This window comes from Mytilus californianus, unplaced genomic scaffold, assembly GCF_021869535.1.
Source record: "Mytilus californianus isolate M0D057914Y unplaced genomic scaffold, xbMytCali1.0.p SCAF_6, whole genome shotgun sequence".
NCBI classification, from domain to species: domain Eukaryota; kingdom Metazoa; phylum Mollusca; class Bivalvia; order Mytilida; family Mytilidae; genus Mytilus; species Mytilus californianus.
Window position 1 is genome coordinate 30842722 of NW_026262712.1, and position 14847 is coordinate 30857568.

Consider the following 14847-nt stretch of genomic DNA (forward strand, 5'->3'; position numbering starts at 1 on the left):
TCTTCTTCTTTTTTTATTTTACTTAAACTCTTTATAGACATGAATACATTTGTATATATGTTAATGATTTTACACTGATTTTTGGTTTTCAAGAATTATTATACGAGACATAACTTGTAAAAAAAAGTTATTTGTTTATAATTCAAGAGAAGCATTAATTCACAGTTCTTTACTTTACATGTTTAATGCATTTTAATTTCCTGCTACAGTAGAATATGCCAGTATATGTCTGCAGTTATATGATTGAAATAAGTAATGCATAAGATCATAATGATTTCCATCAATACAAATGAATGGTTATTCACCCGACTAATTATATCATAATATAAAGGGTGCCACATGTATAGTAGGGACTGCGTACCCTTTCTGTTTTTTTTTTCGTTCTTTGAAGGAGGGTGTTGTTGATTTTGTCCTAACATCTTTATTTTGTATCGCCCTGAACATGCATGTAATAATTGCAATTTTATTCATGTTCTTTAATGTTATTAAACAAATTTAAATACAAATCTTAACTTTATTTGTAGTACCTGAAAACACCGGAAAAAGGACTGCAAACAAACCAAGGAACAACTGCATTTCGAATGAAAACAGATAATTCACAAACTACAAAAGTACAATATTTACGATAAGCTTAATATTCTATCGATATATTAATTTAGTTGTTTCGTTCTTCTACGTAAAATTTTCTTTTATCAAGCAAATCCCCAAACCCAAAATTAAGAACCAAGTAATGTCTACTGAACTTTTCTCGTCCTAAATGGAATGATATTCTAGATCTTCTCATTAAGCAGACTGTATAAGAAAAACTGATCACAGATTCAACTTCGAGAAGAAGAAAAAACATGCATCTTTACGAACAGCACGCCTTCCAACTCATTTACATCGATTCAAAAATAATCGATATCCAGAAAATTTGAAGGCAACATACTTGTAGAGATTGCTGGATTGATATTGCTAATAAATCACAAATCCAGCAAAACTATTTAAAGAATTACAGACTCGACAGGGTCAGAGTCTTTTTTTACGCATGTATGTTATTGCAGAGAAATTTGAGGTAGACAATTGGAAAGTTAAAATCATCACGTTTGTCATAGATTTCATATATATATAGTTTGAAGTCGTTCATCTTGGCCAATGCTAATACCAAGGACAAGATAAAGATATGATATACCTTCTAGTTTCGGTAGTATCCTTAGTTTCAACTTTCCTCAGGATATAAAAGATGTAAGAACTCACTGAAATGTTTATTTTAGCATATATGAAGCTGATGATTTTCTCTTTGGAATTGATTGGCATTTTGTCTTGATGGGGCCCTTTAACGCTTACTAAAGTGTATGGGTTTTGCCGATCGTTGAAGCTTGTACGGTAAGCTATAATTGTTAACAGCCTTGTCGTTTTGGTGTCTATTTGATATTTGTCTCGTTGGTAATCATGCCATATCTTTTTAATTTTAATTTTTAAATATAGTGCGAAACATGCGTCCTCGTTCCTCGTTTGCTATGAAGTTAGCGCATGCTTTGACTAAGACCATTGAGGTCTACATATTCAACCAATGGTTTTTTCAACTAATAATGAAGATAATTTTTAATTGCGATTGGTTTTTAGAGAGAGAGAGAGAGAGATAATGTGTAAATTCTTGAAATTTCGTCTATGTTGTTATTTAAATACCTTGTTTACCTATTTGGCTCGTTGTTGGCTTTCTGTAGCTCTCAAATCCTTTAAATGAAACTATGTCCTGGATATATATTTATTCGTCAGTTGTCAAAATTGATAACCAGTTATTGTCAATTCACTATTTATTCATTTCCTGGTAACTATAAGAATTCAAGCGTTTGTTTAAACGATTTATTATTTCCGTAATACATACATTAACGAGTTTCATTTGTTTTAAGTACATATAAAATGTTCGATATATTGAATTCTCGCGGAAATCGTCAAGGAATTGTAAATATTCACACATGTACCGGAAATATGAAGAGTACGATGGCCTAGCTCAGAAACCATGATTTACAGTTAAAATATACAACAGTATATAAAAATAAGGAGATGTGGTATGATTGCCAATGAGACAACTATCCACCAAATTTCAAATGAAGTGGATGTAAGCAAGTATAGACCACCTTATGGCCTTCAACAATGAGAAAAAAATTATACTGTATAATCGTCTGTAAAAGGCCCCAACATGAAAAAATATGAAACAATACAATTGAGAAAACTAACGGCCTAATTTATAACAAAACAATTTACGAAAAACAAATATAACAGACATGAACTAACAACAACCACTGAACTACAGGCACCTGACTTCGGACAGGCACATAAAGAATGTGGCGGGGTTAAATATGTTTGTGAGCGCTCAACCCTCCCCTTACCTTGGACAGTGTTGTTACAACACAACAGAAGAACAAGCTATAAAAATCAGTTGAAAAGGGCTTAACTCACCAGATCGATACAAAGCAGAAAAACATCTAACAAAAGCACAGACAAGACGTGGCAGAGTATTCATACATTCCTAACAACAACAAAAGAAACAAAGTACAGATCTCAGAATACTAAAAAAAATCATGTATCTAAGACCAATATACATGTATCAATTAGTACACAGCCAACATCCAATGGATTTAGTGTAAAGACATCATTAACAGTAAGACAAAAACATGACCTTGTGCAATGCCAAAATATAGGTATTGACAGATTGTAGTACCGTGAAAGTACATATGTGTATAATAATAATAATCAGTTTTGTTTTAATTTACTGATAGCAAAAAGTAAGACTCCAAGGAAAATTCAAAACGGAAAGTCCTTTATCAAATGGCAAAATCAAAACCTCAAACGCATCAAACGAATGGAAAACATCGATCATATTCCTGACTTGGTACAGGTATTTCCTTATGTAGAAAATGGTGAATTAAACCTGGTTTTATAGCTAGCTAAACTTCTCACTTGTATGACAGTTGTAAAATCAATATATATACCAATAAAAACAATATTTAAAGATCTAATTGCAGTGTTGAATTGGTAACCTTTAAGAATAAGTTATTTAAAGGATTGATAAGTTTACCCGGATTGTATCTAAATTACCGGGCTCGGTAAACAACATCACCATAAAATTTAGGATGTGCTAACCGCATTTGTGCCGTTTGAAGTAAGTTTTCTACAGGTACCTAAGGAAGAATTTAGTAAAGGTTTAAAGCAATTTGTGGTAACGAAATCCCTGACAGTACGTTTTCTATGTATTTCACAAGGAAAAGAATAGGTATCCATCCTATTAAAAATTATTACTTTTGACATGGAGCTGAATTTTTTTTCCAAGCAAACTATTTGTCTACGAGCAACAATATTGACACTCTAGTGACATAACCACTAATATATTGTGATACCGCAGGTGCTACGGAAGGGAAGTATTTTTAATCCACAAGTGGCACCCGTCGTGTTGCTTATTGCGGGTTCGATGATGTCGCAATCGCGAACATACTTTTCTAAGTTCTTGTTCTCTTTAATTCTTTGTTCGTCTGATGTTGCATTCAATTTATACACTTGGAATATGTATCATGTGTGATTACTTTGGCTCAGATTAAGTTCATACAAATGGAAGGAAATGTTGGTTAAACATAAATGCGACCTTAACCCAAAGACACAAATGCAAAGACATCTAGAAGTCAAATTACTAAAAAAAAAAGATATAACAGGTGACTTAACAATATGTCAAGCTTTAAATCGCCTTTTGTTTGAAAAAGTTGTGAGTAAATTCAACAGAGACTGCCAAAGATTGTGAGCTGCCTTCAATACCAAAATCTCAAAATGATGTAAAAGGGAAGAAATGTTACTAACCAATATTACTCACGCTTATTCAAGTGTTTTGGAAGTTCGCCTCTATTAATCAATATTTTCGATTCATCCAAACATAAACACCTTATTCAAATAAACATGTATTATTCATGTTATTTGAATAAGCATTCTTGGTTTGAAGTATGGCAATTCGTAATCTTGCTGTTAAATTCCAACACATACCGATTGATTAATAGTAATCACAAAAAAAAACATGATCCAGCTATTGTAATGGAATTGATACACTTTCAGTATTTTATAGCACCGCACATGTGTTACAGAAAAGGAGGTAGTCTACATTTTTTAATCTAGATGTTTTGAGCTATTTAATTGTCTACATTGCACAACATATAGCTAGTTCGAAAACAATTTGTATTCAAAAGTAAAACATTACAATTTTTTCCTAGTGTATTTCTTATAAACTAAAAATGCAAAGAGAAAACAAAAATGAAACGGATTGCCTTTGAAAAAAACTAGAAAGCATTGTGTCCTGGAAAAATAAAATCTCTTTAAAAGTACATTCAACATCAACCATGACATGAGTGTTGTCTTATTAATGGCACAAGAAAATATCAGTAAACGTTTCAAAGTTCAATCGAACAGTATACAACATAGCTTTCCGAACCAAATATATTAATTTCGTTTTTCTTACAGCCCTATTTGAACTTCTTATCAATTACAAAATTCAAGTCTGTGAATAAAATGTGTATTTGCTTTACCATTTCTCACCTATCAGCCTTAATTGTGTACAAGAAAAGATACACAGTGATCCAGTCTAAAATCCATTACTGAACTGGTTCTCAAGGCCCAAAAAAACATTTAGACATTTGATGAGGGCTAGGTAGTGTGGAAGTCTCCTTTATAAATTTAGAAATCACCGAAAGAGCAACATTAGTGCAATTAAAGACCAAATATATAAAATTCTAAAGGAGATAAATCTTTAAGAAAACAGATACTTTTAGCGTACTGAATATTACAGACATATTATCGGATGAACATGATTATATCTAGTTTCAATATCATATTTAAAATCTTTTGTATATTGGAAGAAAGACTAGTTGCATTTTTTCTGCAACAGTGTTAATGTAATTCAGAGGAGAGGGTAGTTTTTGAGTCTTGAACGGCCATTTTGGTCATAACATCATTATAATAGTCTCTACTAGAAAAATAAGTCCTGTTATGACCACTTTAAAAACAAATTCTTGTTGTAAATTCAAATCTGTTCACCCATTCGTCTTTTTGGCAGCCTGTACTGCTCTGTAGATTTTCAGACAATTCAGAGCATTGTTATTTTTTTTTAATGTAAATAACATGATGATGGATGATTGTTTAACGTCCAACGGCAAATTAAATGCATATTCAGGACGAAAACATGCTATTGCGATATGAGTATTAACCCTGCTTTGTAATAGACCGACACGCTGAGCCAAATTTGTAACGTGCTTTTTCACAAGCTAACAGTCCTCAAGAAGAGATGTCACCCACTACCCGTACACATTATTATGACTCCAAGCCGACACATTTTTACTGTTAATCTTTAATTACGCGTGCTTAGCGGGGAAGCAGCAAACACCAATTTTACAGTTTTTGGTGTGAACCGGCCGGGGCTTGAATCTACGACCTCCCGTACTCAAGCCAAACACGCTACCACGAGACGACCAGGGCGGTAAGGTAAATAACAACTACTAAACAGACTAATTTAAAACAAAACAATTTACGAATAACAAATGTGACAGACATGAACCAACGACAACCACTGAACTACGGGCTCCTGACTTGAGACATGTAGCGGTGTCAAACATGTAAGCGTTCAACCCTCCCCTTGACCTAAACACCAGAATAACAATAAACATAACAACAATAAACACAACGCACATTTAAGAGTACTTGCAGTTAATTAAAGCAAGTTAAAGCCAATTACGACTAATAAAGAAATCATGTTCTCCTAGTCTAAGGTATCAATCAGTTTGCTCAAACGGAATTAGTGTAAAGACGTAACAGTAGGAGATACGGATGAATTTGATTAATAACATACTATAAGTGGTATCGAACAGATGTAGGATCATGAGTTCTCAAAACTGTGTGTATATATATATAGCAGTATAAAAATAGCTATGCTTTAATTTATCAAAAATAAAAAACAAAGTTTGTATCGATAAAAACAATATCAAAAATTTTACTCCTGTGTTAAATTGATAACCCTTGGAATCAATGATTTTACATGGATCGTAGCTTAATTTACGGGCTCTATAAAAGTCACTGTAAAAAACAAAATGTGATATACCGTTTTAAGAAGACTTCTATAGGTACAGCCAAACTAAATCTTTGTACAAAAGAATTTGGTAAAGGTCTCAATTGAATTGTGGTAACGAAATCACTGACTATATATAGCCACTGTACCAGGTTAGGAGTGTTTCCTATTGTATGGCAAAACAATTGACCTATTCTCTGATAGTAATGATGTAGAAATCTGGAGGATTAACATCGTAGTGTCTGGTGTAACAATCGATATTTTCGAACGTTATTATGCTTGGAAGTACAATTATAAAACTTGAAAGTAACATAAGCCTACAGAAAAGCACAAAACAACTTTTAACCAAAAATGATATGATGTATTGTCCTGATGTCTTCTTTGACCAAAGATAGCAATCCATTACTTTTAGCTGCTCCGATAAATATACCAATACTAACGCCTACTGTTAATTTATTTAAAGAGCTGAAATGGTTAAATTTCAAATCTAGGATTTCTTATCATAAATTGATTCTTGTTCATAAAATTCTCAATAATAAAGGAACTTATTACCTTAAAGAGCTATGTTGTCCAATTATAAATCTACACAGCAGAAATTTAAGATCTTCTGCAAATAATAATCTAGCTGTAGTGAGGCCTAATACAAATTCGATGAAAAAATCATTCACATATAGCTCCTCAATACTTTGGAATAAACTACCAAATGAAATAAAACTATATGCAAATCTAGGTACTTTTAAAAGAAAATGTGTAGATTTTTTTAACTATAAATGATATGTAACAACTCTCTAACTCTATCATGTCTTTTTAATGTTTGTGTATAAAGTATTATTTGTTTTTCTTTTTCTACAGACAATTATCTAACATGAAAGTTTAGTTATATGTTCAAAAATTGTAATATCTGTTATATTTGTTCTGTATGTTTTTGTGAGGGCCTCAAGGTAGATAAGTGAATTCTAATTGAGTCACCCTCTTTAAATAAAGTCATTATTATTATTATTATTATTATTATTATTATTACTATTAGTTATATAGTTTGGTTCTGACCCCTAAATATCAATAGAGGGTTAGTAAAATCCATAGGCGGTGATGCCGTAGGGAAAGTGTATAACGAATTTATCGCACAGTGGACTCCTGCTAAGTATTGTATAAATTTTTTTAATTTAACAATGAAATAAAATAACAATAATAGAAGACGTGACGTCATGATACCCCTATGAACACTACTGACCCCGTACGGATCCATAGGCGGCCACCACGTGATAGCGTGAAACCAATCACATCGTCATTAATTTAGCCGAGGTGCAATTAATACTTTATCGGTTATTGATACATGTTTGACGATATAACAATGTACACTACAATCTGAAATCACCACACAAAAATTCTTATCGCAAAATGTATTTTTTTTTAAATTTTCTTTCGATGGTCAGAAGAAAAATGACAACCGTGTGAATGCACTGTCACTGGGTTCATACAACTACGGAAAGATTGCAAACCTTAAGGAGTTCATCCATCTTGGGTTAGTATTTTCCATGATTTATTTCTTGGTTTAGTTTTGATTCAGGTCCTGTATGGATATAACGCTCTACGTATATCGATTGTCGTAAGCTTTTTTCTCAAATATCTCTTGTCAGATCATGTTCACTGAACGCTATTTTTTTTCAATCAATTTATGACTTTTGAACAGCGGTATACTACTGTTGCCTTTATTTACTACTACGTTACGGCCACCTATGCAACTTAAGTAACAATGAGCCCACTTTGATATGTACACGCAATACACACAAGCACCATGTATATATTACTCTAAAAAGAAACTAATTTTTTAAACTGCATGCGTCATGAACTTTTGTGTTTATTTTATGTTGTTGTCTGATTAATCAAAATCTATTCTTGTAACAGATGTTTTATTTTCGTAAATCCCCTACTTTCAAACTGCATCGTAACAGTCTTCTTTTGTATAAATAATCTGTAAATCCTTGCTTAGAAGAAAGGGTGTGTGCGATGATCGCCGTGTTTGCTGATCCGTGTTTTCCATTATTTTCGTCTCTCCGTGCAATTCCCCAACGCTAAACAGACTTAAGAAATTGATTTAATATGGTTTCGACTATTTTTATACGCTCTTGTTCTCAAATAGATTATACTTTATTTTTCTACATAAGGAAATGCCTATACCAATATAAGTTTATGTAAAAATAAGGAGATGCGGAATGGTTGCCAACGAGACATCTATAAACCAAAGTTAGAATAAAGTGGATGTAAGTAATTATAGGCAACCGTACGGCCTTCAGCAATGAGAAAAACCCATACCGTATAGAAGTAAGGAATATGACAGTTGTTTTCCATTCGTTTGATGTGTTTGAACTTTTGATTTTGCCATTTGATAAAGGACTTTCCGTATTGAATATTTCTTGGAGTTCGGTATTTTTGATATTTTACTTTTATTGTGTACAATTCGTTATATTGACAATTTTTTTGGAACAACCCAAACAGACATCATGGGTTTACGTGATATATTTGGACCCAGCAGCAAAATCGTGTAAAAATATATTATAGATATACAACATAACTGAATCAAATAATTCAATTAACATACAATTCAATCTAACAAAGGCACCAACAAACACAGTTTTTTGAAGTAGATAGAAACTATGATCTAATACGGTGTTAGTATAGAAGAATATAATGACATTAGCACACGTCCCCACACAGTACTATAAACATAATTAAAGTGTTTATATGTTGTACAAGGAGGAGTTTGTCCAGAATAGAACCTACTTGATCCAAATAAGTTTTATCCTGATAAGGCTCAGGTAGAAAATATGTGAAAGACTTTTGTGAATTTCTTTCGCTTTCTTTTTTTCCCTCTAACAATCTTTTGTTTTTACATCATACTAGGAAATGCTTAACCCAAATATTACTGTGTTCATTCATTTCAAACGTCATAAATTCATCCTGAAAAGATTAGAATGGCGATAAAAACATGTACGTGCAAAATGACGACTCTATTTAAAAGATTTTTGGACAAACACATGTGCCCGATATTCTCCTGTCAGCTACAACATAGTAAAATATAACTTGATGATTATCTTAAATTGTTTATTTTTATTATTTGGTGGCATGAACTATAATATTCAGCAACTAGTCCGCATACTATATAATAACTAAAAAATATCAACACGACATTTACAAATTATACATGTTTTTTCTTAGTTTCTTTCAGAGGACTTCAAGGATCCAAGTATACTTTTCGGAACCCAAATATATTCAACAAGCATTTACAAATGGACTTCCTGTAAAACAATATTGATTGTATGATACTATACCAATAACTGATGTATACTCTGTAAAAAGGTGGAAAAAAAAGTTACGCCATAACCGGCCCTGTGAAGACATTCAATATTGTCTGCTAAAGGCATTTTGTTTACGATGCTGTTGCCAAAAAGCTCAGTTTCTTAAAACTGTTTTATAAAAGTACAGTTCAATCAAATTCGTTTTATAAAATGATTACATTACATGTATGTTTCATGAGGATCCGTGAATGCTTTTTTCAAAATAAAATTGTTTAATAAGGGATTACTCTCTTTAGTAGGTAGTCTTGCCAAATATAATATAAACTGGACTCTAATTTATATATAGTTTTTTTTTATTGATAACCTTATCACTTTCAGTCGAGTTACTACATTTGTTGAATATTTTCTGTAACACCCAATTTATATGTAAAACAAAATGGATCAACAATGTTGTTATCACAGTTTGTACGAGGTTTGCTCTTTCTACATGCTTTCTACTTGACATATTTACACACTTGTTATTGCTTTGTTTTTTTTTTCTTTTAAAACAAATCATATGAATTGATTTATTTGACAATAGAGTTTTGAATCCAGTTGATTCCAATATAAATGTTTTAAATCTAGTGTTTTAGTGCTAAACGGGAAATAACTGCACCATGATTTAAAATATATTCAACCAAACATTACCTGTGTCAGCAGATTTATAGCATATATACTTCCCTGTTGACCGACTTCATTTTAATATTGGTCTCGGGTGTTTCTCTTAAACGTAAGCCTTTGCAAGGTGAGTACAACATTGCCATTTCTCTTCATTTCGCTTTGAGAAAAAAAATTTTGTTCCTATTTACGAACTTTGTTAACTCAGAAGTGACATATATACAGTGGCGGATCCAGGATAGCGCGCATAGGGCTTACGCCCCCTTTTGGTAAACCAACCACTCATGTTTCTCACGATTTATATGATTTTTAAGCATACAATTGTCAATTTTATTTAATCTAATCAGTTTTCTGGAATTACACCCCTATTTAACAAATACTGGATCCACCTGATATAAAGTCCCCTTAAATAAGCAAAGTGATGATATACATTGTACAAAAATTAAAATACGCACATTTACTTAACATATTTAGCAGTAAAATTTCAAGGTAAATATTAAATGGGTCAGTGATTTTCATCTTTCGATTAAATGTATGTCTGTATATGTATGCTATTTCATCCTTTTAGGTCAAATTAAGATGTAAAAATTGTAAATGTGATAACTGAGAAATATATGAATGGGTTATGATTTTGCCATGACATATATTTATAGGTCGTGATTTTCACAAGACCTCAATATATGAATTGGGATATTTTTAAATCTCAACCGCACGTATACGTTTTGTATTTTTCAGTGTCAGTTTAAATGGTTGTCAAAGTTTGTTTCCTGTCATATCTGTTATTAACTGTTTTGGCATCAATCAGGCCGTTCTAATTATTTTTTCCTTTAATTCTCTCCTACAAAAATGACGATATGGTATGATTGCCGATAATACAAATATCAACTACAGACAAAATGACATGGATGTAAGTCTATTTGTTATGCAAAACTCAGGTATCAATTATTATAGTATATGTGAACATCGTGACAATGATTCATTTTCAGGATGGCATCTTCTACTGGAAGGTTGTGTGGTCCATGTGAAGCAAGACATACAACTACGACTGCTATTAGCTGGTGTATAGACTGTGATGATGGGCTATGTTCTTCATGTTTAGAGGACCACAAAGTCAACAAAGCAAGTAAGACACACCAGACCATTCCAGTAAGTCAGTACGTAGAAATAGAATCGGTTTCTTCACTTATTAAGCAAGAATGTGAAGAACATGATCAGAGACTAACCTTTTATTGCCTTGATCATTACCTCACAGCTTGTGCCCTATGTGTACTAGAAAAACATAAACAATGCACCAGACTAAAACCTATCGATGAACTTGCCCGTCATGCTAAGACGTCGACAGAACTGTTTGACATTGAAAGAGGGATCAAGGAGCTGGATAAAACTGTAGATGAACTACAAAATCACCGACAAAGAAACATTGATACAATAAGAGACCAACGAAAAACCATTTCAACGGAGATAAAATCTTTTCGAAAACAGATAAACAAGCATCTAGATAATTTAGAATCGGATTTGTTAAAGAAGTTAGAATCTAAAAGCGACCAAAATATATCCGAAGTAAACATGCTTTTAGCAAAATTGAAGGGAAGAGGAGCAAAAATAAAGAGTCTTGGAAAAACAATCCATCAGTTAAAAGAAACACTATCCGATGTTCAAGTCTTTTTAGCAACAACAAGTCTCGGTGAAAAGTTGCAAAAAGAACAAAATTGGGTTTCAACGTTATGTAACCAGAATGCCGCTAAAGAGTCTGTACTAGAACTATCTACTGATCCACAACTGAACAATTTGTTATCCGACGTGACATATTTTGGCACAATACATGTTGTAAGAAATCCATGTCAGATTAAGACAGGAGCATGGGAGCAGCCAAGAGCACAGCTACATGTTCCGATAACTGCAGTGAGAGACATCGATCAGACAGAACTGGAATTAATCCGCGAGATTTCGTTTGAGGACGGTTCAGAGTTAAGAGATTGCGTCATTGTCAATGATGGTAGAATGGTTTTTGCAGATTTCCAGAGAAATAAAGTATTAGTTTATACTCGTGATGGACAGTTGTCGAAGTCCATCATTGTCGACAAGTCTCCTTTCGGATTGGCTTTGATAAACCCTCATACTGTGGCCGTTACATGTGTAGAAGATAAAACAATAAACATTGTGAATATTGATGAAAGTGTTGCGAAGCAGAAGATAAATGTAGGAAAACCTTGCTCTTGGTTATCTTTCAACAATGCAAAACTGTATGCCCTCGTTACAAACACAGGAATAATGGAGTTTGATTTAGGAGGAAATCTTATCAAAATAATACCAGTAAATGTTCTAAGTAATGACGGTTATTTATCATCTTATAAAGATAGATTTTGTTATACATGTTATAATTCATTATTGACATGCTGCGATAGTAATGGAAAAACAATCTGGGAGTCGAAAATTGCTGATTCAGGTGTAGCAGTTGACAATTATGGAAATTATTTCGCTGCAAAGTACTTCGATCGCACATTGCACGTAGTATCAGCCGACGGAAAAACAACAAAACAACTTCTGACCATGGAAAATTGGAAAGATTGTCTTGAAGGTGTCTCCTTTGACAAAAACAGCAGTACATTACTTGTAGCATGTACTTCAGGGACTGCAAGGCTTTATCGTGTGAAGTAAAAAATGAAATGCAATGTATGTTTACCGGATCCAAAATTTTCCATTCGTTTAATGTGTTTGAGCTTTTGACTTTCCGTTTTGAATTTTCCTTTGAGTTCGGTATTTTTGTTATTTTACTTTTTTCTATAATTTAATATAAGCAAGTCCTTACAAAAAGTACAGTTAGTGGATTTGACAATTTTAAAATGGAAATGGAATTGTAATACAATATCAATTTTTATGTAAAGATGAATTAACGGATATGTGAATATACATCGATCAGATATCAACCAAACCATACAAACAACAAGAACGAAACTAAACATCTAGGAGTGGCCAATATCTGGTTTTAACAATAGACATCTGTGTATATATATTTGTGCGATTCCGACGCATACAATTTTTATAGTGTATTTTCAATTTGTTTATCCTTGTATGTATTATTTAATTAATTAGTATTTTATCAGGAAAGTGTGTAAATGTAATTATGTTTTACTTACTTTCTATCATCTGCAACTACTTTCTTTTCCGTCTTTCTTAGAATTATTTGCAATATTATAGAAAATGGAAACGGGGAAGACGACAACCTTACCAAAGAGCAGAAAACTGCCTAAGGCCACCAATGTGTCCTCAACGCAGCGAGATAATCCTGCACTCGCAGGCGGGCGTCATCTGGCCACCCATAGAAATGTATATTAAATGGTATTAAATTGGTAAATTCAACAACACGTACCGTTATCTTGATGATATTTTTTTGTTAAATTATCAAAAATTCTCGAAATATACTGCCGAAATTTACCCAAAGGAACTTACTTTAAATCAAACAAATGTTAACAGCAATAGCTGTCATTTCCTGGATTTAGATTTTTTAGTTTTACACGATAAACTCTACACAAACATTTACGACAAAAGGGACAATTTTTCTTTCCCTATTATTAATTTTCTTTTTAGGACGGTAGTGTTCCTTTGACATCGTACCCCATCTTACTGTGTTTATATATCCTAACTCGTTCCCTATGCCGTGTCTGTAGTGACGTTTTGGATTTCAATAAACGTTATCTATGTATTAATGGTTAATGAGGTCAGGTGCTTCGTTATCACAAATTACTAAAATTCTTTACTAAATTCTCCCATAGATATAACTATGTGATTAGTAAGTACCTGTAGAAAACGTATTTCAAACAGAATAGCACATCCTAAATTTTTACAGTGATTTTGAATTGCTTACCGAGTCCGGAAATTTAGATACGATCCGGCTAAACTTATCAATCCTTTAAACATGTTAAATAAACTTATTCTAAAAAATCAATACTGTAGATAGATCTTTGTTTTTATTGGTATGAATATTGATGTTGCTCTCAGTTAATCAAAATCTTGCTTAATATTATTGTTATACGCATATGCAAATTCACAGTTCTACAATCTGTCAATACTTATATTTTGGCATTGCACAAGGTCATGATTTAACTTTGACTGTCAATGACGTATTTACACTAAATTCATTGGATGTTGGATGTGTAATGATTGATACTTGATGTTATTGGCTTTGAACTAGATATCAGTAACTGCTAGTACTCACATATCAGTAACTTGTGTCTTTTTTGTTGTGAGGGATGTATAAATTCCCTGACACGTCCGGTCTGCGTGTTTGTTAGATGTTTTTTATGCTTTGTATCGATCTGATGAGTTAAGTCCTTTCCAACAGATTTTTATAGTTTGTTAGTATGCGGGTTTGGCGCCATAAAACTTGTTTAACTCCGCCACATTCTTTATATGTCTGTACCTAGTCAGGAGCTTATAGTTCAGAAGTTGTCGTAAATTGTTTCATTATAAATTATGCCGCAAGTTTTACCAATTGAATTGTATCATATTTTTCACGTCAAGGCCTTTTATAGCCGACTATACTGCATAGGTTTATCTCATTGTTGACGGCCGCATGATTGCTTACATCCAACTCATTTGAATTTAGGTCGATAACAAAGGCTAGAGGGTCTTGACTTGGGACAGGCGTAAACATACGGCGGGGTTAAACATGTGTCGTGAGATATTAACCCTCCCCTATACCCCTAGCAAATGTAGAATAAACACACAGCAATACACACAATAAAACTCAGTTCAAAAGATGTGCGAGTCCGATGTTAGAATAGGTAACATAAGAAATTAAGCAAAATGACAATA

The 14847-nt window shown here is 32.7% G+C and overlaps 1 protein-coding gene across 1 annotated transcript; it reads left to right on the forward strand.

Moving 5' to 3' along the window:
• Positions 1-10079: 10079 nt before the first annotated feature.
• LOC127705351 (uncharacterized) lies at positions 10080-14394 on the forward strand. The gene is made up of 2 exons (XM_052209658.1): positions 10080-10159; positions 11019-14394. Exon 2 carries the CDS (start codon positions 11020-11022, stop codon positions 12688-12690), a length of 1671 nt encoding a protein of 556 aa, XP_052065618.1. The 5' UTR covers positions 10080-10159; position 11019; the 3' UTR covers positions 12691-14394.
• The last annotated feature ends 453 nt before the right edge of the window (positions 14395-14847 follow it).